General features: G+C 41.8%; 2 protein-coding genes across 2 annotated transcripts; both read right to left on the bottom strand.

Moving 5' to 3' along the window:
* Positions 1 to 9,717: 9,717 nt before the first annotated feature.
* abtb1 (ankyrin repeat and BTB (POZ) domain containing 1) lies at positions 9,718 to 16,727 on the bottom strand. Its single transcript, XM_027007620.2, has 12 exons — positions 16,450 to 16,727; positions 15,777 to 15,839; positions 15,589 to 15,644; positions 14,860 to 15,004; positions 13,803 to 13,962; positions 13,254 to 13,299; positions 12,986 to 13,102; positions 12,495 to 12,607; positions 12,289 to 12,387; positions 12,022 to 12,189; positions 11,621 to 11,821; positions 9,718 to 11,356 (listed from the first exon to the last, which is right to left on the bottom strand). Exons 1-12 carry the CDS (start codon positions 16,503 to 16,505, stop codon positions 11,150 to 11,152), a joined length of 1,431 nt encoding a protein of 476 aa, XP_026863421.1. The 5' UTR covers positions 16,506 to 16,727; the 3' UTR covers positions 9,718 to 11,149.
* A 4,974-nt stretch (positions 16,728 to 21,701) lies between these two features.
* si:dkey-222n6.2 (keratin, type II cytoskeletal 8) lies at positions 21,702 to 25,696 on the bottom strand. The gene is made up of 9 exons (XM_035522210.1): positions 25,403 to 25,696; positions 24,256 to 24,464; positions 24,062 to 24,111; positions 23,870 to 23,976; positions 23,616 to 23,780; positions 23,054 to 23,179; positions 22,307 to 22,527; positions 22,102 to 22,148; positions 21,702 to 21,793 (listed from the first exon to the last, which is right to left on the bottom strand). Exons 1-9 carry the CDS (start codon positions 25,694 to 25,696, stop codon positions 21,702 to 21,704), a joined length of 1,311 nt encoding a protein of 436 aa, XP_035378103.1.
* Between the last annotated feature and the right edge of the window lie 35 nt (positions 25,697 to 25,731).

Here is a 25,731-nt window from a genome sequence, read left to right as displayed (position 1 = left end):
AAATGTGCTGCTTTGTGTTTGGTGATTATTTGCATTTAATTATTTTTCCCTGTTGTTTGTATGACATTTTTTTATGAATATTTTTGTTCAGATTAAATTCGCTGAATGTTACAGCGCTCTCGTTAAAACCAGCAGTATAAGCTATATGCTGCTATGATATGATTTTTTTTTTTTTTTTTTTGTAACAGGTTCTTCTGAGGTGTGTTCTGCTCATTTAATTAGCCTTTTTGTCCCCCATTATTATGATTCTTCTTGGGTTTTGAATGAGCTTTGTTTGTTTGTTGAGAGTTTGGTTAGATGATAGTTTTGCAGTAGTTCTTCCTGATAAGTGGGTGGGTGACCTACTGTCTCCAGTTCTCAGCAAAGTCATGTGCTGCCATAGTAATCCTCTTTCACTCTTGCATGTGCTCTGTTGGTGTGTACGTGTGTGTGTGTGCACGCACACGTGCAAGTGCACCCGCTTTTGTGTGCACATCATAGGACCATTGCAGGAAACTAAGTACACTCATACACACTCACAATGCACACATTAAGCATGCTGATATCTGTGAGTGTAACCTCAAAATGTATCTTAAGGTTACTCCAGTAGTTGAAACAAGGCATGTTAACCTTGCACCACTCTTACACAAGTCAAGTCAACATGATACTGGTATAAAGTAATCATACCTCATACTACCCTGCGACTCTTGGCTTTGTTACACACATTGGTGGTTAAGCGGCAGGATTCCTATTAAACTACATTACCCGCAAACAGGAAATAAACAACGTCATTCTCTGATGACCTTAGTCCAGTGGGCATGTTAATAAGGTCTATTTTTGAACATACTAATTGTGTTTGGATTGATATGATGTTAAATTATTTCTCAATAGAACACTAAAACAACAATCGCAATAAAACAAACAAAAGGATCCAGATACAAAGGTGAAATGGTGCTGTAGACTGGCTTCTGTTTTCCTTTTCATTTCATATTCAGAGTGCAACAGCCATGACAGCTTACATGTCATTCGATGAATGTTTGTGTCATGCATATATAGCAGAATCTCAGAAATAATTTTTGTCTATTTCCATTATGAGGTCTATAGGAATGAAACTCTACTGCTATTTCTTTAAAAATGTTCAAAAGTCATAGTTACCGTTCACTAAGCGTATTTACATTTTCGAAACAACCAAAATAAATACTCAGACAATGACTTCCAGCGCAAATTTCACAAATTACTAAGGTTCCAGGAGAAAATCTTCCCAAATGGGTGACCTATGTAGGGGAGTGCAGTCTCACCTAGGCTAGGATGAACTTAGCGTATTGATACACTCAACAAACAGAGCTTCTAATATACAGCCAAAAGAGAAAGACACAGCTGGACGTTAAAAGACTACAGGTGGGATGATAAGGTCTTTTTCGCTTTGACAGTTATTGAAGTTTAACAAGCTGTTCTTGTTAAATTCTATTAATAAGTTAACAGAAGGACTGTCACATTGGATAGGATAAGGGATGATCCAAGCACTAAGCAGTAAAAATGAGAGTGAAAGAGAGAGATCAAAATTGAGGAAAACGGAAAAACCAGATAATGCTCAGTATGCTGACCAAAGACAGGTGAAGCTGGCCAGGATGGGTGTTAGCAATGATTGACTAAGTGAATCAGAGAAGTTTTCAGATGTGACAGTGCCCCCCCCCCCCCCCCCCCCCCCCCCCAAATAAATAACTACAGACATCCAAACCAGATGATAACAAGGCCAACCTTGCTGATCTGGAACTCAGCGTGGAATGCAAGCTATAACCTTCCCAATCCATGAGTTAATGCTGCATTTTTTGAGATTGCCAGAGTCTGAACCATGTAAGCTTACCAGAGGAGGAGGAGAGGTAGCAACAGGCATAAAGGAAAAGAGACTATAATGAAGAGGCTACAATAGGGAGACATGGAATATTGGAGAAATACACATGTGAGGCGGGATCTGAAGGTGATAAGTGGGCTATCAAATCTGGGAGATAGCTCCCTGAATGGTAGGCAGAGGTAATGGGCGGATAACCAGACCTGCTGCCCTGGGTGAAACAGAGGAGAGGGTCTGCGTCATCTATTAGCAAAGGTTTGTTGTGTACACACAGCCTGTTGGAGTTTCACATGTGAAGCCTTTCAGAGGTGTGTGTACTACAGTGATGCCAATCCACAGAGGGGCTATCAGAAGGCAAGATATTCTACAGGGTGGTAGCCTAAAACACACTGAAAAGGCATTAGACACAGTGAAGAGTAGATTAGGGAATTCTGGGCATACTCAGTCCATGGTAAGAAGTAGTGTTGGTCCCGTTCGTTGAGTTCTTGATTCAGATGTTTGGTGTGCCTGTTAATTTGCAGATGGTAGCCTGAGGGGAAGCTAATGTTGATGCCTAGCTTGTCTCCATATGTGAAAGGAAAATTGGCCAACCAAAATAACAGAATATGTAGGTGAAAAGTAGTTTGGCCAGTTTGCGAGTGGAAGTGAACTTCGGGAGAGGCAGGACAACATAACACTTGAGTGATCCAGAAGGAAATTTCAGGAGGTGACATCTTCCACGACCTATCCACTATGGTTGTTATGATAGTATTGTCATTCAACGGTGGGAGAATCAATGGCTATGTGCAAGCACCATCTATGTGGCACCAATAAAGGTAATTCCTCAGCAGGTAATTGTCTCAGTACGTGAGACTGAGAACAGGTAGGACAGGAAAGAACAGTCATGTATGTCATCTGTCATAGAGAGCCACCAGAATTGTTGTTGGACCAGGTGAGTTGTACAAGAGATGCCTGAATGTCCAGTGCTAACAGTCGAATGTACCCATTGAAGTAGTCATCTTCTTAAAAAGACTGGCACACAGACCTTTCCTTTAGGGGTTTCTGGAGGTGGGAACCCACTCTGCTGAGCCACAAATTCTTAGTTCATATCCCAGCAGGAGTCAGGAAGTATACATTGGATTAGGCTGAGTGGGTTTCTTATCTCATTCATATATGTGTGAGAGGTGTGTGTCTGCAATTATATTCTTTGAGCCTGGCCAGTGGGTTACCATAAATTAGAGTGTTGAAATTGAGTCTTGAGCTTGAGCTACTCTAAATTGTTATGGTCAGTGAGGCTGGGCACCCTCCTGTCAGTGGCAACAATATTCCTGTGCAACTTTAATAACTTTAATCACCAAGAGCTCTCAGTTCCCAACATTGTAGCTGTGCTCCACAGTGCTCAGTTTCCTGATGAAGAAAGAACAGAGGAATCATTTCTCAGGTTGAACATGTCATTGAGACAACACTGCTCCTACCCCAACCTCTGAAGCATCCACTTACATGATAAATGGCTTGGCGGGATCAGGTTGCTTAAGAACAGGGGCTGAGGTGAACTTGTCCTTAAGGGTTGAAGGAGTCAAGCACAAGTGTGTCTGTGGCTGCATATAAGTGCCAAAGTGCTGTAATTCCTGAAGAAATTACGGTACTAGTTGGATAGAACAGTTGGATCGAACAGAATGTGGGCCAGTTAGTAACTGCAGATATGTGGTCATTGTTCATGGAGATTTCTCTGGGTGAAAGGATGTAACCCCGAAATGACACAAAGCTCTGGTGAAATTGACATTTTTTGAATTTCATATAGAGCTGGTTGTTTCTAAGTTTGGTGAGAATTTTATGGATATGTTATATGCATTCTTGGAGTGTGGGGGAATAGATAAGAATATAATCTATGTAGGCTATGATGTAGTGGTCAATTTCGTTGTGGTATTTGCTGTCCATGAAGGATTGAAACACAGATGGCAAGTTCGCTAAGCCATATGTCATCACCAAGTACTTGCAGTGCCCCTTGGAAGTGATGAAAGCTGTTGTCCACTCATCCCCCTGTCTGATACACACTAGTTTGCATGCACTTCTCAGATTGAGTTTTGTAAAAACTGTGGAACGAACAGTAGTGGATAAGGGAACTTGAAAATGGTGTAGTTGAGGGCCCTGTAGTTGCTACATGGATGAAGCCCACTGTCCTTTTTTTCCACAAAGAAAAACACAGCCACTACAGATGAGGTTCATGGATGGATAAAACCCTGTGCGAGTGCTTCTAATATGTACACATCCATGACCTTGGTTTAAGGAATGGATAGAAGTTATGATTATGCTTCCTTAGGCACAATCACAAGGTCCAGGTTGGGGGACTACAGTGTCGTGTTCAGTAGCATCTGCTGAAAACATCAGAGAAATCAGAATACTCAGTGGGAATAGGGCCGGTGACTTTTGTTCGAGGGCTTTTAATGGAAGTGGTCCTGATGGGGATGGTTACACAAATATTCAAACAGTGGTGACCTAAGGCTACAGGTTGTCTGGAAGACTACAACAGGGATGGGTTGTGCTTGACTAATCAGGGGAGACCCAGAATGAGAGGGTTGCGAGCTGACAAAGAATTGGGTGGTCCCAGAGTGAACGATGCCAGCTTTTAAGGTGAGTGGAGTTTGGTATTTGACTTGACCTGTGCCTAAAGGCTCAGGTTGGTTTTCATGGGTGGTTGGATGGAGATGGACTGGCAAGTGGAGGTCCCAGGCTAGATATTTGTCTAGGAAGTTTCCATCTGCTCTGGAATCTATCAGTACTGAAAATGACATGACTTTAGCTTGGAGCTTGAGAAGCACAGGTAAGCAGACTTACCTGGTTTTGATGTTGAATGGAGCCTCTTACCTGAAGCAGAGGACATTTCTCCATCTCCAGTCCTACATCTCCAGTCCTCCATCTCCAGTCCTGGGGGGTCAGTTTGGGGAGGAGGTGATGAGGTGGTTAGGTATGGCTCAGTTATCTGTCATCTATGTTTAGTGGGGTCTAGGGGAGTCCTGGTTATAGACATGGGGGAATCAGATGAAGATATAGGGAGGAAAGGGTTGAAAGAAGTCTGGGAACGGGCTGGGAGCTGTGTGCACATAAGGTTATAGACTGACATGGCCAACGGATGAGTTCCTCTAGGTTTTCAACAGTGCTTCTGCATGCCAGCTCAGTTTGAAGTGTCATGATGAGTCACATCCGAAACAGAGCTGGGTTACTCCAGCTGCAGTTGTGTGGAATTCCATGGTATGCTCTGTGCAGTTCACTTTCCCTACTGAATTCAACACAAAAGGGTTCCAGGATCTCAACCCATGGTGGGGTGATCAAATATGGAGTAGAACAGGGCAGAAAACTGTGGCTGAGAATCAAGGGTTGGATGATTACTATGCCACAGTGATGTAGCTCAGGAATGTGCTTCTCCAGTTGGTAACAGTATCACAAATTAGATAAAGTAATAAAGAACCTCTTACATGTATCCAGGGAGGCATCATATCTCTCTGGTACTGCCACTAGCACAACAGACTGGTGCTGAGCTTGGCAGAGGACTGAGGTAAAAATGAGATCCAAAGACAGGGTAGATTCACAAACAGACAAAGATCGAAACACTCAGAACACTGACCAAAGGAAAACAATGCTTTACAAAGACAAAAGTGAACACATGGAGGTGGAAATAGATGACAGTTGGACAGAACTAGTATTCAGATGAAGGTGGTCAGGATGGCCATGGTATGCTTGTTAGCAGTGATTGACCTGGTGAATCAGAGTGTTTTGCAGGCGTAAAAGGGACAAGGAGCTGGCACTGAAACTGCTTTCAAAAGATTACTTACTCATGTTTACTTATTGGTTCATGTTCAGGCCTAATACATTATCTTGTTTAATATTACAGCGTGACAAGATGGAAAACATTTGCTACAAGCCAACTTGTGATGTTAACAAGTTGGTTTGAGAATGTTGCCTTGGTAACCAAGGTCTTTTTCAGTCCTGTTCTGAGCAATGGGTGGCATTTTTCCTTTTTTGCTAAGGGCTGATAATGATTTTTTTTCAAGCAAAGCTGTTTAATACATAACTTTAGAAAACCTCCCTTATGGTCTTGTTATGTTTCTATGCAAACTGAAGCAGAGTAACACTTGCTGTAATAAATGCTATTTGAAATAGAGCAAAGCCTACTTCATTGTGCTTTGGAGGCACTGCTACCTTTAGGCATTTTTGTAAAGTGTTCTCTGTGATGTGGAATGGTAGTGGGTTTAATTGATACTTTGATAAAGAGCCTCTTAGACATATCTGCAGATGCTACACTAGCTTGCCATTTAACAAGAGTCTTTGGTGGGTGGATCAATCTGAATAGTCCAGGCCTCTATTTATCTTTCACCTTGTGAGTCTATAATGTCCCAAAGTTCAAGGACTCCAACTTGCAGAATATACAGTCAGCTCATATTATATGCTACTGTGGTTTACATATGAACAATCAACTTTTTCTCTGCACACACCTGTGGGCAGTACATGTGCTCTGTGAGGTGGAGGTTTTATCACATTACAGCAAATCATCATATCACATAAAATCACATTAGTTTTTAACATGAGTCAGTGGACTGTGGAAGACACACCCATAAACTAATAGGTTTGATATAGAAAAGCACAAGACACAAAACTAGCAAATAAAAAAATGAAAACACTGCCAGGACACAATTATTTGCACCATTTGTTTTGTTATACTTAAAAGACAAAGTCAGTCCAATCTGTGACAAATTAGAAATTAGACTGACCAGTAACCAGCTTTTCAGTGCTCACATTACTTTAATTAGCCCGTGAATGGTAGCTTTGATGTGGCAGTTTTATTTCTTGTTCATTATGTCAAAAGCAAGTTAGCTGTCTGAGCAGACCAGAAATGCTGTTATCACCAAGCACAAGCCATTGAAAGGGTTCAAGACTTCACCTTGGTATCCCTACTTGAACAGTTCAAAATGTTATCTAGACATTTGCTACTCATGGAACCTTCCAGGGTGTGGTGGAACAAGGAACATCAATGACAGAAGCCTGCAAAAGTTTGTTGGAAATGTGGAAAAAGAACATGTACGACATCCAAAGAACTTCAGGCTGAGCTGGAGACATCTGGAGTGATGATTTAAATTCATAACCTACGCCATAACATTGAACAAGGAAGGATTCTATGGACAAAGGCCAAGGAGGAGACCACTGCTTAGTGAAAGGAATAACAATGGTGACTGAACAAACCACAATCCTTCTGGGAAAATGTCCAATCCTTCAGATGAAAACAAAACAGAACTCTTTGAAAATGAAGACCAGCATCATGTTTATAGATGACAAAATAAAGTCTATAACGAAAAAATTGTGGATGATCCATAATGGTGCTAGATTGCTTTGCCAACACTGAGACCAGAGGCTTTAAGCATAGTACAGGATTAATGAAATCAGACGATCAAGGAATTTTAGAGTAAAGTGGTCTCAAAGTGTAAGAAAATTAGGTTTGGATCAAATAAAATTAATTCTACAGCAAGATATTAAGACCTAAAGTACACATACAAAAGTACACAGTAATGGTGGAGAAGAAAAAATGGACTGTTTTAAGTCTTGCAAAGATTAAATGCAGTTTAGTGCCTTCCACAGTTTAACACATGATTCAACATATCACTCAATTCCCAATCCCTTTTCTAAAGTCAAACAAGGAAAGCACTGAACTTCGCAGTGGTCACATATAGCAGCACAGCTCATCTTGAAGTATTGAAATAATTAGCCCAAGTAAAAAAGCAATGTTTTTGAGCTGCTCAAGGTGGTATCAACGTTCACGATGTGTAGTGCACAGCGAAGGCTGCTGTCGCTGCGAGGAGAAGAATGAGGCGGTGATAACACAAAGGCTCACCCTTTGGGGAAAAACAGGTTAACTTTTGGACAAATTGATGGAAACAAACTACAGGAACTAGAGGGACTAAAAACACAACATATACAAATGAAAACATTTTACTTTTTGATTTACATGATGGCCTCATTGTATTTACAGGTGTAACCTGCCTTACAAATCCATTCAAATCTATTTTGAATAGTAGACTGTAGGGCTTATAGTTTAAGTCATGAGTTTTATACATTCAATTTGTTTGTTATCCAGATTACAGAAAACTATATCATGTTTAAAATTTGTTGAATAACTACTGGACAAAAGCATCACTTTATAAGTTACCTGAAAGGAGATGAACGTGCTTTTAAAAATTATAGTGCTGACACACTGATTAATCAGGGGAGAAATGATCAGTGTCCTCATTGTCTGGATTAATACTGCCCCATCCTAGTCTAAAGGATAGAACAACCAAAGCAAATTAGCACATTGAAACGTTTTAGCACTTTCAGATTTAATAGAATAGTTGATTATTTAACTGCAATACATTCCTGGTCAGTCGGTGCTGAGGGAATACGTTTGCATAAGCAAAGTTTTATGCACATATAAACTTCAGCCCTTCAGGACCATAATCAAACCAGGATGATTGGTAAGTCACATACACTAGTTAGATTTATGTTCAAATAACATCTGGTGAATACTAAAAATAGCTTTTGCTTGCATTCTAGAATCTGAATATTTCAGAACCTCACATTCCAAAGAACTCGAAAGGACTAAAGGGCAACCCAAGCTGCCATTAAGACAAAGCAGAAGAGGAGAGGATGAGGGAGGATTAACGTCCTTTGAAAATTGTAAGCATGGGGCTTGAACAATTCACTAGCATAAGTAAAATTACAACAAACCATAATAACATTCGTCTGTCTCAGTGCTCTTTATTATATCAGAGAGAATTGGGTGTGTTTGAGTGGAACAGACCATGCAGATATTCTGATCCTGCCATCATTTGCACGAACATTGGACAGGAAGCACCAGTGGCTCAGATGTGGAGCCTCATCAATCCATCTAAAGCAGATTGTATCAGTAGTAATAGGTCATACCTCTGCTCACACAGGGATTATGTTATGGAAAAAGCAAATGTAATCAGAATGAGGATATATGTGTATGTGTGGTTGTTGAGAGAAGTAGGAGACTGAAGTGTACCAGTCTGCAGGCCTTGTTAACATCGTCACATTAAAGCCATTTAAACACTGTCAGTGCTGACTGCTTGGTTAAGGATTCATGACGTTTCTGCGCTGGTTCGTGACTCAGACCAGTCGTGCATGGGTGCACGCACGCACACACGCACACAGTGTGTAATGAATGTATGTCAGAAAAAGAAATTCTGCTATGTCAACCTCTCACTCTGTCTCTCTCAAACCAGTTGCCATGGAGATCCTCTCGCTCCTATCACCTAGAGAAGCATAAAAAGGCCTGATGAAGACCTTTCTTCATTTCTACAAATCAAAGAGCTCCAGCATGTGTGTCTGTGGACATTAATATTAGGAAATTATTTAGCTGAACTAAATGAATATCTGTGATTAGTAGATATAGGGAAATGAGAAAATGTTGAGAGGTATATGCAAGTCAGTCACAAGTTCACTTACACACACAGGTACTTTGCTCATAATGCATAATGTTACATACTATACTCGAAAGATTCCAGGAATATGATCATTTTGTCATCAAAGTAATAAATAGTATTCCTTTGAAATACTTCTCCAGAGATGTAAGACATTACTATACTATACTATACACACACACAAGCCCTGATTATCAAGCAGCAGAAGTGAGTTTATAATTCAGGTTATGATGAAAGAACTAGTTTTCATTTTTGAAGTAAAGCTGAAATGAAAAAAAAATGTACACACTGAATAGACAAAAGGAAACAGAAATACACCTGCAAGACGATGCACTGCATGTGTGTGGCACCCCCTGTAGACAAAGCTGAGTAGTGCCTGTGGACTCTTTCAGGCTGATTTGAGGTCAATGGAAATTTTTGCATGACAAAAACAAACCAAAATAACAAGATTTATAATTATTTATTTGCTTCTATGTAGCTTCTTTTTCCACACAGTCACATTTCTCACATGTAGCAATTCCCATGCAGAATTCTAACTGCTATTAAGAAAACCTGGGCTAAGGACTTTTCTAGGTGGTTCTTGAGCTGTCCTCAGATCCAGATCCTACCATCAGACAGACAGAGGAACGCCCACAGACATCAACCATACTTTGGATCTCAATCCGAGATTATGCATTCTGGCCTTAGAGGCCACCACAGAATAAAAATGAAATGAGTTTTAAAACATAAAACAAAAAACCACAAACACACCATACACACACATGAGACTGTAACACAATATTGCACAGGTTAATAAATGAGAGAGCCAAAACAAATATTCCCAATCCAGTACAAATCCATGCCACTTTTTCAGTTCCACTCCAGCTCCCACACCTTAGGCAGGTAATCAAGAAATATAGAAAGCTGACTACCACATTCAAATGCCCCAGTAGTGGCAGCAGAACTAATATGTGGCCAGGAAAGTGCTCATTAAGGACTGCATTTAGAGTCACTGATGTATAACACACTGCAAGTGTTTGGAAGCAGCTATACATAGGTGTGTGTGCATGTTTTAGAACTGCACAAACAGCTCAGTAAAGACCCAGTGCCTCCAGCTCAGCGATGTCCCAACATGCCCTTCTCACCTCGCAAAAACCCATCAATGCACCAGAAGCCATCACACGCCTTGCAGTTCTTCTTGACATTATCATTTTTTGTCAGTCCTTGTAACTGATAATAAATGCATAAACAAAACGCCTTATGCTTTATAGGAGAACTTCACCAATCAACTCTCTGAATCTCCTGAGTTCCAGGACACAGTGATGCTACAATACAAAATCTCCTTATATGACGTAGTTTCACACAAAGTTAAACATTCAGAAAACAACATGGACTGTGCTGTATCCTAACTTGCATCTAAGAATGTATGCTGGGCTTGCTGACATCACTAATCATAGCTTATCAGATAAGGAAGCACTATTGCCCAAATTTATTCCACCATGATAAAGGGCACATTACTATAATATCATGCTACAATAGAAAAGAGTACATTGGAGTTCACTGGTTCAGGATCTTTTTAGAAGAAAACTAACTCACAAGTATTCCTAGAAGTAAACCAGAGGGTCCTCTACCTTTACCCAGGACAAATTAGCACTATCACAATATATACTGTGTGCATGTGTATGTATGTGAACTGCAGATGTATATTAGAACTTTTATGCCAGGCAGTTAAGATCTAAAATAGGTTGTTACTGAGCTAGCTTTTTTTGAGTCTAGCCATCATTTCTCACTGTATTACCATCCTAAGCATCCTCTCTTTCCAGTGCTCCTCAGTACTCTGACTCCAGATCTGTTTTCTCTCTCTCTCTCTCTCATCTCAGTTGCCCCCCTCTGTCTAGCAGTCCAGGCCGATGCAGCTGAGCAGGTGCTCAAGAGCATGCAGTTTCTGGTTGGCCTCCTCGATGGCGCTGTAGGTCTGGACGTTGCTGCTGATGTGGTAACGAATCTCGTCCACCAAGGGGATGGAGTCAGTCTCTTGCCGCGCAGTCACATTCCCAGCATCCTCTCTGATCAACTCCGCAAACTCTCCCCTCTCCACCAGCTTAGACAGATTAAGGAAAAAAAGACACAGACACACAGACACACACACACACACACACACACACACACACACACACACACACGTTCACGCACACAAACACATAGGCATGCTTCCATTCTTTACCACACTATTCATTTTCATCTTCAAAGGCACAACAGTTTTATGATGATAGGCTACTAACACACAAAAACACATCCACCGTTCTCCTGACCCTATTCATATTCATCTTCCAAAGATTAGCCCTCTGTCTCAAACACACCGCACCCTCTCGATGATCTTGGCCATATACTCGGTGCACTGGTCTTCCAGGCGAGCCAGGCTGAAGAGCTTGGCAGTTTTCCACATATGAAGCACGTTGTCGTCTCTGAGCAGAGCCGCCAGGGTGCGCCCACACAGACGCTTCAGCCCGGGCAGCAGGTACATGTCCGCCACACACAGCACCTCGTATACATTATCATGGGATAGCTGCAACATGCATCCACAAACACGCACACGCACACGCACACACACACACACACACATAATGAAGATATTGAAACTTGTAAAAACGGTTCAAGAGGAGGGAGGGAGGGAGAGAGTGTGAGGGAGTATGCGTGTGTGTTGGTATGTGCACGTGTGTGTGTGCAGGTAACTGTGTGTGAGTGCGTGTGTACCTGTGCATGTACCTGAGTGTTATCGCTGTAGATGTAATAGAGGATTCTAGTGAAAAGCTCATGAGATACATCATGTAAAGTGATGACAGGAACTCCAGGAAGAGACTGAAGTGTCTCTACCTCACTGAAATGATCTTCAACCAGTGCTTTAAAATAATCGCTACGACCACAGAAAAATGCCTGAAGACACACACAGACAGACACACACACAAACATTAAAAAACCCCCAAATAGAATAAATAAAACAAAATGCAGTGTTATTCCCTGATACTCACTCACCTTATGACACAGGAAATCATAACCCTCCACCCGGAAGCAAATGTCGGGGTAGCTCGGGAAGCTGTCAGTAAGATCAAAAGGAAGCTGCCCATATCCAACCTGAGAAAGCAGAGTGAATGTGCTTTCATCAGCATAGCAAGAGTGTGCGCAGCACCTGTGAACAGCTGGAACACGACTTTGAGTGACAGGAGCGACAGGTGTCTGACCCTCAGCTCGGCGGGAAGGGCGCTGTCGGCCAACAGAGACATGCCATCCTGCAGCTGCCATTCGTGAGGATCCAGAGTCAACACTTTCACACATGTCCCAGGCTTATTAGACACTGAGAAAGACAGCGGGAGGGAGTATGGGAAATGGAGAGAAAAATGGGGAGAGGGGAGGGAGGGGGCAAAGTGAAGTGAGACAGAGCGTGAGGGGGAGACAAACGAACCAGGACACAGAGAGAGAATGTGTGACTGGCAGAAACACAGAGAGCAAAACAAAAAAGAACAGTACTGAGGAGAGAAAGGCCTGAATGTCACTTGTCAATGTATGTATGAGTGTGTGTGTGTGTATGAGTGTGTGTGTGTGTGTGTGTGTGTGTATGAGTGTGTGTGTGTGTGTGTGTGTGTGTGTGTGTGTGTGTGTGTGTGTGTGTGTGTGTGTGTGTGTGTGTGTGTGTGTGTGTGTGGACGTGCATCTAGGATGTGACTGGCCTCACCAAACTCCTGCACCTGCTTGCACTTGAGCTCCAGCTCCTCGATCAGTTCACCCATCTTACACTGCCTGGCCAGGCGCTTGCAGTCCTCCACGTAGCTCACGTCAATGTCCAGCCGACCTGCAACGCAACACCACACGCACACACGGAGCAGAGCAGCTTCAAACAACACGTGAACCACTTCAGCATGTCAGGTGGAGGCTCACCCCACGTCAACACGGGGAGTGGTTTTGTTGTATTTTCAGTGATCCTCACGAGCTTTAACACTCACCAGTGTAGAAATACTGCAGGATGGCGGCAAATGCAGCCGGGTTTACCTGGTGACAGACAGACAGACAGACAGACAGACAGACAGACAGACAGACAGCAGCATCATTTTAAGAATAAAGCACCACTGTAATTCATAATAAACAATCTAATAAAGCTTTACTGAAAAGAACTAATTTGAAAAAACATTATCATTAATCTTATTATTATTGTAAGACACTCTAGAAAAGAGCATCTACTAAATACTATATTTGTAAATATAAATACATTATATACATTAACAAAACATTGGCTTTGTTAATCCCATGTTTGTATATAACAACCCTTAGAGATCCCAGCACCTGACAAAAGGTAAAGATCTAAATAGTGTAAATAGTCTAATAATTATAAAAACTGGTAACAAAGTAGCCTCAATTCCTAAGTGATCATTTGGCCACATTCTGTTGTAACTGGCCTCAGTCCTGCAGCTTTGGGATAGGGAAAGCATATTTCAAATGCAAGTCAGTTATTCGTGTGGCGAATTATATTGGAAAGATTGTGCAACTGCACCCACCAGTGGATGTTTGAGAGCGATGACAGCTTTGCCCTTCCACTTGGTCTCCAGCATGTGGGCAAAGTACTCGGAGCGGGCACTGAGGACACAGCGGTGCGTCTGGAACATCTCACCGTGCACCATGAATGTGACGTCACTGTAGGAACCCTGCTCGAGCAGCCTGCACCACAGGACACAGACAGACAGAACCAGAGGATGCAAACAGGCAGTGTTTCACATTACAAGGAAATACAACACTGATTTATCAGAAAACAAGGATTTATCAAGTTCAGCTATAAAAGCAAACTAAGCAAATTATTTAACATGAATGGGGAACTAAGCAAACAGCTCAAGTGTAACAAGGAACTAAACTTGTTGTTTGGACTGTGTAAAAATGTAATGGTAATGAACTGTGAATATTGTACTGAGAAAGGTTTTTAAGGAATACATTTTGCATACAGTGTAAGGTACTAAGACCTGAACCAGAAAGAGCATTCGGTAAGAGTTTCGGATGGTGGATAAGCACAGCTCAAAAGTGCAACAGGTTCTACACTGATGCTGTAATTTATATCATGTAAGGTTGGTGAGGGTGGTGTTTGAAAAACCTGTCCGTAGCATTTAAAACACAGACAATCCCACTCTGACTGCAAATTTAAACAGTGCTGCAATGGCCTACATTTTGCAAACAGCAAAAGCCTGAAACTGGCATCTGCAGGAAAACTTCATGTATGTGTACGTGAGAGTGATGTTCCAGTACAGGAATGTGAAATGTTAGCATGTGGGTGGACATTGAGTATGTATGTAAAGCATGAAAAGTAAGTGTGGTTTTAGTGTTTGGGTTTGCAGCCACTGCCTTCAGTAGTCTCTCGGCATTATACTCTTTCAGTAGATATTGTGCATGTGTGTGAACATGTGTCGTATATCTGCAGGAACTGATAGTAGCAGTCCCTCTTCAGAATTCTCTTTCAGTGGACATTGGGTATGTGTGTGTGTGTGTGTGTGTTTGTATTCGCGCATGCTTGTGTGTGTGTGTGTGTGTGTTTGTATTCGCGCATGCTTGTGTGTGCTCATGTCTCACGTCTGCAGGAATTGTTCATAGTAGTCCCTCTGCATTGTTTTAGCTGTGATACGTTTGTAGTCCTTCAGCAGTCGTCGGATGGAGTCACTCAGAGCTCCATACAGACAGCGCTCCCCATCAAATGTGTTTGCCTCACACTTTGCTCCTGCCACAGATTACAGACACACGTGTGCACACATGTAAACAAACAGGAGAACATTCACACATCACACATGCACACACCCACAAAATGTACACACAAGCAGCAACTCGACTGCTTTTAAAAAGTATTTCTTTCCCTTGTTCCATGGGTTCAGGATCTCTCAACTCTTAAAAACACAGTTTTCATATCAAAACATGGAGAAATCAGCAGCTATTGGCAGATAACACACTATTAGTGCCACTTTAGCACCAGCACAATCTGCATTCCAGCAACCTATTTTACTCCAGCTAGATGTTTCCCTATTGAGAAAACGTATTTTAGAATATGTTGTGTGTCCGTATGTTGTTCACCACACAGAATTGGTTTGAACAACTCCATGTCAGGCTTATTCCAGCCTGTAAGAACCAAAAGTTATTTACATGCTAGCAGACATTATGCTAACTAAAAATGATGCAAGGGTTCCTGAAAAAATTCAGTAACTTCTGAAGGTCAAACTTCACACAGAAATGTTAAGCTCATGAGCTAATGGAAATAAGTTTCCATTATGCAAGCCATATATCTGTTTAATAACAGGTTTCTATACTTACCACTGGCCAGTAAGTACTGCACCAACTCCTCATGTCCACAGAGACATGCGTAGTACCTTCAGACAGGAAAACAGAAGGTGAGGTGGAGCGTTTACAGCTGACATCTTGTTCATAGTGGCATTAATGCAGTATTTGGATGTAAAAAGGTGTAACTGACATGTATTGCAAAGGTATCAGTTATGACTTACAGAGGTGTACTGTCCCAGTTATCTCTTACATTCAATTCCACATCTCTCTGCTCAACCAGGTATCTGAGAGGAGAAAAAAACAAACACAAACAAAACAGGCTTGCATGAAGCACACAGGGAGCCTAACAAAACTCAGACCATACATTATGAAACTGGACATAATTTGAAGAAGGTGAGGTGGAGTGGGTGGTCATTTTAATAAGGGTGAGAAATTCTGTAACTGAAATACACTTTTCCTAAAATAGATTTCTCAACAGGATGGCGTCTAGCTGGAATAAAGTAAGTCGTTAGAAAGCAAAATACGCTGGGGCTAAACTTACGCTATCAGGGTGTTTATCTGTCAGTGTCAGCTGCTGACTTCTCCACGTTTTGATATGAAAATTATGTTTCTAAGAGTTGCGAGATCCAGAACCCATGAAATAAGTATCAACTCTAGAAGTACGACAAGGCAATGGAATATTTTTAATAGCAAAATATGCATAAAAAGGCGCATCCTAAGTTAGCACTTAAACGAAATTATAAGCCATTAATTAAATATCGTTTAACGTCTGTGCCCTAAATAGGGATAAAGTGTATATAGGAATAGATTCATAATGGAGAGATGAATTTCCTGTAGCTTAACTTTATAAGTACCAACAACAAAATAAAAACAACACCCCAGCCAACTACTGACCTCACTCTTGCAACGTCGCCCTTTCTGCAACTTGAAAACAAATCGTTGGCGTCCATCTGCGCGGTGATAATGGTTCTCTGAAATGCATTGAAACGGCCTGCCTCAACGACAGGAGAAGATGCAACCGCGGTGTCGTAGGCGTTACTGTAAAAATAAGTTGGAAACCTCTTGCTTTGAGGCACTGTCCGTAGCTAGAACGGTCGTCTTGGGTTTTTTTTCTTAAATATCACCCCAGACGTAAACAGGAACAAGATTTAGCACACCATCGAGTTTTGCCAGCATAAACGCGTACTATGCCCATTTTCGCCCTCTAGTGTTGCAGTACGGTTTTTCAGATTCTACACAATAATTGACTCCCCTTACGGACGGGCTCCATAAGATGCCTAGTGGTATTTTTAGGCTCCAAAGTATATGGATGTTTCCATATCAGCCACTTCCACTATTTGCCGGTAGTACATATCTGCAGGGGTTTATCCTCCCATGATGGCTCCTGTTCCTCCTCATTCCTACACATCTCGATGTTTGAGGTACTTGCTAAGCACTTCTTTACTTGGGGCCATCTTCCTGGCGTATTCCTGAATCTTAGTTGTTTCATCCTGGATAGTGGCTTGGATCCTCACTAAACCTCAGCCCCCTCCTTCGATTAGTGTACAGTCTTAGAGTGCTGGATTTTGGCATGAAACTTACATGAGGAGTTTCCTTGTTTTGATATCAGTGGCTTTTATCTCCTCCTTTGGCCAGCTGATTATGCCAGTGGGGCATCTGATGACTGGTAGGATGTAGGTGTCATAAGTCCGGATCTTGTTCTTCCCGCTCAGCTGACTTCGCAGGACTTGCCTCACTCTTTGTAGATACTTGGCTTTGGCTGCTGTCCTTGTGGCTTCTCTGTGGTTCCCATTTGCATGTGGGATTCCCGGGTACTTGTAGTTGCCCTCAGCTTCTGTTATGTCACCTTCTGGTAGTGTGATCCCCTCTGTTCTAGCTACCTTCCCTCTCCTTTTAACCACAGTTATCCCAGTCCGATTGACATTCCGATGTGGTGGCTGTACATCCTGTTCAGATGGATTAGTAAATCAATGTCTCGTTCACTTCTGGCATATAACTTGATGTCATCCATGCAGAGGAGGTGCCTGACCGTTGCTCCATTCTGTAGCCGGTATCCATAGCCACTGTTGGTGATGATTTCACTGAGAGGGTTCAGGCCTGTGCGGAACAGTAGCAGGGACTGGGCATCTCCTTGCAAATTCTTCACTTGGTGGTGATTTGTGCTATTGGCCTGAAGTTGGCCTCTAGGATTGTCTTCCACAGCCTCACCGAGCTCTAAGCTGCTCTGACGTAGTGTTTTTTGTTTGGCCAGCAGAGGGCGGTAGTGTTTTTGTGAACACACTATCTAGGTTTCTGTCAGCAGTGTTGTGGCCTGGTCTGTGAAGTGTGCAGTATATGAATGTTAGACAGTCACAGCGGTTCATAGAAAGTTAGAAAGAGATTTGATCAGAAGCAAATATCAGTGACTGTATACATTGGAGTAGTGCAAAATTCTGGGGCCCCACTGCAATTTTTATTATTATTATTTAATTTACAATCACTTCCTAGAGGCCTCCAATAACTCAAGCCCACCACAGTCTATGCCCTGCGTGTCCCGCGACCACTGATTGTATAATTATTTTAACTATTATCACTATTTATATACCCTCATTATTAATATTAAAACTAGGTGGTCCTTATGTCCTCCATTCTGCATATTTTCAATGAGTAAATGTGATATGCAAAGTTGTTTTTGTCCATTCCCTTACTAAATGTAAATCTGGCTTTTTACATTTCCTATCTTTCTCCCCCTTATCTCTCTGTCTCTCTCATTATCCTTCTATCTTTGCTTATCTCTCTCTTTCTCTGTCCCATTCTCTGAATATGGATGTGTCTGTAGAATATGTAATTTACTAGCATAAAAAGTTAATGAAGACATGAATAGCTGTAACTAAAACAATTTTAAAAATGACATCACAATTTAGCAGTGCTAAGACTGCAAGAAAACATTTCAAACAGATTGCAAGAAAAACGTTCAGACAGCAACACAAGAAGTGTGAGACTGCGTGCGTGTGATGTTTGTCTGCGACTGTGTGCACGGATCTGTCTAGGGCCACACGTGTCCTTTTACACAAATGAATGTACAGTATGTTTGATCAGTTTTTCATCGTAACAATGCACATACTTTCTCACATACATTCTCACGCACAGATACTAAAACCCACCCACTCTTTAGAAGTCCACGACTGCACCAATTTCTCAAGCATCCACCAACATCTTCACAACTCATCATCGCCTTCTCTGCGTGAGCAGCGATGAACCGTCAGTACAAGGGGTTCACGCATTCCACACGTTCAGACGTTCTCTGTAGCTACAGCTTTAGCACCCAGTCTGTGGGTTCACTTCCACATAGCCTCAAAATGTTACCATATTCCACATGTCCAGATGGTCACTATGGACAAGCCTTCAGCAACCGGTCTGTAGGCTCACTTTCCGGTTGCTTCGGGAGGGACAAACCCCGGCAGGCTGTCCCGTACATGTCCATGGTAACTTGAGATGTTTGTTGGATTTCCTGATGCTCTGTTCAAGGTGATCCACAGAGGAGAATGTATTCAATTGGCAAAGCCAAAGCTGTTACTCCGCTCCTCTGTATCGTCTGCTAAAGCTCATATTAAAGCAGGCTGACTGCACTGCTGCACAGGGGGAGAGAAGCCCCACGACACAGTGGCACAACAGAAAAGCATTCACTCCATCATCAAGGGTTTACTGGTTTGAAGCTGTGATGCCACAGTCGTCTGTGGCTAGGACCCCAAGAGAGCAAAGTTGGCTCTGCACCCTGGGTGGGTGGGATGGAAATTACCCCTGTCAATCACATTGACCCCAATCATGGAATTGGGGAACTGGGGGGAAGGTTAGCAACTGGTGGGTGGGAATTGTCGTAATGACTCAAATTGGGAGAAAAATGTAGTAACTAAAAAAAATCATTAGTATTAGTATCACCAGCAGTTGTCTCAGGAGAGGAAAGACCAACTCATTAGAATGATTCACACTGTTCTTTCACCCCTTTATGAACCTCCCTATCGTTTTCTCTCTCACCCTTCTTATCTTTCTCTCTCATTGTTTCTCTGTCTCTCCACCCTTCCCCCACTCCTTGCATTGTCTCTTTCAGGTGCGTCACCTGGTGCAGCAGAACAAGATGCTGGAGACAAAGTGGCAGCTGCTGCAGGATGAAACTCAGGCTGCATCACCGCTGGAGCCCATAATGAAGTCCTACATCACCAACCTGCAGGCACAGCTGCACAGTCTGGAGAGGAACAAAGATCACTGCGACTCTGAGCTCCAGCGCACCCTCATGCTGGTGGAAGTGAGCAAACGGAGGTCAGACATCCAAAACAAGATGCAAACATGCACCAACCTTGTGCAGTGTTGGCAAGCTTTCTGTCCTAGACTATAGACCTGTGGACTTTGGTCTCACAGAGTGAGGACGTACTTTCTGTGACATTTTCTGAAGTGTCCAACATCACCTTGTCAAATTTTGAAGGCTACAAGTGTATTAAAAAGTGAAAGTGGACTTCAGCTTCATTCATTTCCATGATTAATATTTAGGCTGATAATGGTGATAATATGATAATGGAAGCAAAATAATCACAGCTTACAGTGTTGGTTTGTTATTGTGCATTTAATAACTGCTGCTCACAGTTTCGTTTGGACTCTTGACTTCAAAGTGTATGTAATTTATCATAACACAGATTACAGAATGAGTTACAGTTTTAAAGCCAGTGAACCAATTCTTAATGAAAATAAGAATTTATACTTAATACAGTTACAATTCTACACACCTAACATTCCATATGTAATATATGGTAATTAATTTAATTTTAATTAGAAATCACTGATCAAACCATTCCTTTTTTGTTTATATTATGTTTTATAATGTGTGTATATAAAATACAAATAAATATGTGCAACTTTCCCTTCTCTCTCTCTCTCTCTCTCTCTCTCTCTCTCTCTCTCTCTCTCTCTCTCTCTCTCTCTCTCTCTCTCTCAGCATTAATTCCTAACATTCTCTCCAGTACTTTATTGAACTCTTGTTATCACTATCAGACAAGCAAAACTTTGTGAGAAGAAAAATGTCTAGATTACGTTTTGTCAACCACCACAAGCATGCCTTGGCAAGCTACCTACTGTACATCAGGTTTTTATGGCAGACACGTTTGGCAAGGTGTCAACACCATCAGCACCTACACCTCTGGAATTTAATCTGATTCCACTGGCATGTGGTTATAGTTCAACCACTTGCAGATAAAAAAAAAATGTGTAAATGTGTAAAAAACCCATCACAAAATGTTTCGTGGCACACACTAAAATTTATTAGACCATATAAAATCTAAACTCGCATCTAAAATCACATAGCACATCAATTTAACCTATCAAATTTTGATCACACAACAAAACACTAAACATACGCTAAACTTTTCCTTCATTTTTGTTAATTCAAAATTTTCATGTGCATTTGTAGCTGAAAAAACACACTGAAATCTAATGTGGTTGCTGTGAGGACCGTGTGAGGGGAAACTTGCAGATAAAAAAAATGTGTAAATGTGTAAAAAAGGTGAAAACACGTTCTAGGCAAGTCAAATGTGGAGACAGGGAAACAGGATGGGTAAGGAGGAATATTAAATAAGGGGAGATACAAAAAGTGTAAATTAAATTGACCAAATGCACTGAGCAAGAGACTACAAGTGTCTTAATGGAGTCCTGTATGTGTGCATTTCTAGAAAAGTGTTCTGTGTTTATGTATGGTTTTTTTTTGTGTGTGTGTGTGTGTGTGTGTGTGTGTGTGTGTGTGTGTGTGTGTGTGTGTGTGTGTGTGTGTGTGTGTGTGTGTGTGTGTGTGTGTGAGACAGAGAGAGTGAGTGAGTGTGTGTACGCATGCGAGTGGGAACTAGAGTGCAGTCCTGAATGTGTGCAAGTGTGGTTGAAAAACACTGATATTCCATTAGTTGTAAATGTCCTTAATGTACATTTATGATTTAAATATTTTACATGCAAGGATAAACTACTTAAAAACCCAAAAGTGCTGTAAAAAAAGTTGATAATTGATTGTATATATTTGTTCAACATCCAAGCAAAAAAGATCCCAAAGAGAAAACTTCAAAAGAAATCATACATGGAGAAGACGGGGGAGTAAATGTTGTCTTGGGATGAAAGTACCCAGTAGGTGTAAATTAATCTTCACTGGAGTATAACATGAAGTCCCTAATCTCAGTCATTTTAATGTAAACCTTAGGAGTGGCAGGTTTGTGAGGCATGGCTTGCCCTGCAAGAGACATATTTTAGGTCACATAACAGCCTGAGAAATCAATACGTCCACTCATATAAAACACTGGTGTATATACAGAGCTCCACATTAACTATATAATGCAGAACTTTCAGTTTTAGTCCTTGTTTGTTGAGGTTTGAGGCTCTCTTCTCCCAATGTCATCAGTAACACATCTGACTCAACTGAGCTACAACTGCTATCAAGATTTCAATTAGGTGTGTAACAGAGTGGAGAAGGTACTTTGACTGAAAATGTCACACATTTTACATGTTTTTAATATGTCAGTAATTGTTTGAGATACTTACCAGGTTTTTGGACCAACTGGACAAACATGTCAGGTTCATATGCAATTCTGGGAGATGACAGACAAAGATAGATATGGCATGGTTAAAGAAATGTCACCTAAAATTGATAACACAGCCAACAGTGACATCTCATTTCTACATCACTATAAAGTGCCATCTTCCCTTTACTGACTGCATTTTTTGGGACAGAAGAATTTTCTCTCACCGGTTCTCTTCTTCTTTCAGCAGTGTCCCGTAGGTGGCGATCTCAATGTCCAGTGCCATTTTGACATTCATCAGTTCCTGGTATGTGCGGACCAGCTGTGCCATTTCCAGCTTTAAATCCTGTAGTTTCTCCTTCACCCTTTCGATTTCTTGCTGAGCCTCACCTACATCCTTCTTGCCTTTTTGCTCCGCCTCCGTGACCCGCCTATCCATGCTCTCACACTGCAGGGGTTGAGAAGAGGTCGTAAGGGCTTGAGGTCTCACTCACACACACACACACACACACACACACACACACACACACACACACACACACACACACACACACACTCACTCACTCACTCTATATGGAGACATATGTGTACAGCTCCTAAAAGAGACCTGATCTGGAATCAGTGCCCACGTCTCAGATCCACTGAAGGTTACTCTGAGTTGAATCATGTGTGTTAATGAAAAAGCTGACTCAGACATGGTGGAGCAGGAAAATTATGATTTGTGTAGTGTCAGATTATGTTAGCGTATGAAAAACACCAACAGAAGTTGTCGAAATGGCTACATAATCATCCATGTTTTCTGCGAACTTTAAGAGAGAGTTTATTTCTATACTTCTGTACTTCTGTAAATGTAAACGTCACACAGCCTTCTCTATAGGAGATGAGCATTTTTCAGGTGTCACGTGCCACAGAGCTCATTTGTTGCAAACTTGATTCACATGTAGCTTATAGTGGCTTGCCATAGTGATCCGTACCTGCGTTTTGGCAGAACTGATGTCTGCCTGTAGGCATGTGATGTGTCTTTCGAGTTGTGAGATCTCATGCTCATTTTTGCATCTCTCAAATGTATGCTCCTCCACCTGTGATGAAACCAGTTCAAGCTGGGGAGAGGCATGGACATAAACTGATAAACACACACACACACACACACACACACACACACACACACACACACACACACACACACACACACACACACAGATATGCATTCAACAGCACACACAAAATGTTCAAGAGTTTAGAAGTTCGTTGTGTATAAGTAATTGAGATATTAATAAATGCTGGTTGAATGCCTTTATTGGTGAAAATAGATATTTTATCTTTTAATACCTATATAGTTAGGTATACTTTTTTTAGTTTTATGGGTAGGTATAGAGATTCTTTGCTATAATTTTATAGATCAATATAGATGTTGTGTATAGTTTTCTTGGAAGTTAAGTGTAGACTTAAGTAGGAATGAATATTTTTTATGGTTAAGTTTAGGTTTAGATGTTTTGTATAGTTTCATGGCTAGGTTTAGCCTTCAGCCATGCTCACCTTCTTCTTGTACCAAACTTCGACTTCCTGGTGGCTGCATGCTGTCACCCCTTCATACTGGCTCTTCACTTCAGCCACGATCTGCTCCATGTTCAGCTCCCTGCCATTATCAATCTGAACCACCACAAACGTATCTTGCAGCTCTACCTTCAGCTCATACAGCTCCTATACATTGAGAGAAAATGTTTGTATTAATACAGCAACATGTAATGTTTCACATAACTCAATCAAAGTAATGGAGTGTTTATATGCACCTGTTCATGTACAGTCTTGAGGAAGTGCAGTTCATCCTCAAGGCTAGCTACTTCACGGCACAGAGAAGATTCGGTCAAGTAACCAACATCAGCATCCTGTCCGACAAAAGTGATGAAACCAATCAGGATAATGATTTAAATCTCAGGCTTTTTAGTACCTGTGTTATAAACTAGCATGTAGTTGTGTGTTTTGTACAAAGTCATTTTCTGTTGAGTTTCTCAAGTTGATCTCATCTTCATACCTGCAGAGAGCCTTTAGCTGGTCAGAAAGAAATGTTTTGGACACACTGCACATGAAGTGTATGATAATTAACAGAAGAGGACAGAAAGCTTGCCAACACTGCACAAGGTTGGTGCATGTTTGCATCTTGTTTTGGATGTCTGACCTCCGTTTGCTCACTTCCACCAGCATGAGGGTGCGCTGGAGCTCAGAGTCGCAGTGATCTTTGTTCCTCTCCAGACTGTGCAGCTGTGCCTGCAGGTTGGTGATGTAGGACTTCATTATGGGCTCCAGCGGTGATGCAGCCTGAGTTTCATCCTGCAGCAGCTGCCACTTTGTCTCCAGCATCTTGTTCTGCTGCACCAGGTGACGCACCTGAAAGAGACAATGCAAGGAGTGGGGGAGGGGTGGAGAGACAGAGAAACAATGAGAGAGAAAGATAAGAAGGGTGAGAGAGAAAACGATAGGGAGGTTCATAAAGGGGTGAAAAAACAGTGTGATACCCTTTTTTAAAAATTTTTTTTATTTACCACATTTTCTTCCAATTTTAGTCATTTTGACAGTTGCTCACCTTTCCTCCAGTTCCCATCCATCAACTAATTCACCCTACCTGTCAACACCTACCAACCCTATAGGGTTCAGGCACCATATCTTTGTAACACAGTGCAGCTGAACAAACCTGGAGGAAAGCACCTGGTCAGCAAGACATGCACAATTGGGGTCACTGTGATTGACAGGGGACAGAGTAATTTCCATCCCACCCACCCAGGGTGCAGAGCCAACTTTGCTCTCTTTGGGTCCCAGCCACAGACGACTGTGGCATCATCAGCTTCAAACCAGTAAACCCTTGATGATGGAGTGAATGCTTTTCTGTTGTGCCAGTGTGTCGTGGGGCTTCTCTCCCCCTGTGCAGCAGTGCAGTCAGCCTGCTTTAATATGAGCTTTAGCAGACGATACAGAGGAGCGGAGTAACAGCTTTGGCTTTGCCATTTGAATACATTCTCCTCTGTGGATCACTATGAACAGAGCATCAGGAAAATCAGGTAAACAATTTTAAAAAGCAGTTTAATAATATTATAGCCTTATTTAACTAAGGGAACTCAGCACTGACAAAATTACTGGTCAAGTATATTCAGGCACAACAAATTCGGAGTTGTTAAAAATAATAATAGAATGCTTTTAAGTTATATCGCAGTATAAAACTTCTGAACAGCTTAATGTGAAGGTAAGAAAAAGGAAGTTAGTGAGAAAAACAGAAAAAAATGTCAGAGGTAAAGTAGGATTGGCATCAGCACACAGGCAAGCTGCCTCACCTCATCAATGAAGGAGGCAAATTGATTGTTGAGGCCCTTGATCTGTTCCTTCTCTTGCACCTTGACAGCATGCAGATTGGGGTCCAGCTCCAGGTGCAGCGGGGCCAGCAGACTCTCATCCACCATCACAGGCCTGATGGGACCCCCAAGCATGGACATGTACGGGACAGCCTGGCGGGGTTTGTCCCTCCACAGGCTACGAGGAAGCGAGCCCAAGGATCGGCTGCTGAAGCCGTACCTGTAGAAACCATCTGAATGAGTGGAACACGAGAACACTTTGTACTGACTGTTCATAGCTGGTCCAATAGAGACGGCGATGCTGAGATGCA

This window comes from Electrophorus electricus, chromosome 23 (genome assembly GCF_013358815.1).
Source record: "Electrophorus electricus isolate fEleEle1 chromosome 23, fEleEle1.pri, whole genome shotgun sequence".
NCBI lineage: Eukaryota > Metazoa > Chordata > Actinopteri > Gymnotiformes > Gymnotidae > Electrophorus > Electrophorus electricus.
Note: the sequence above shows the minus strand (reverse complement) of the source record. Positions and strands in the feature narration are given on the sequence as shown.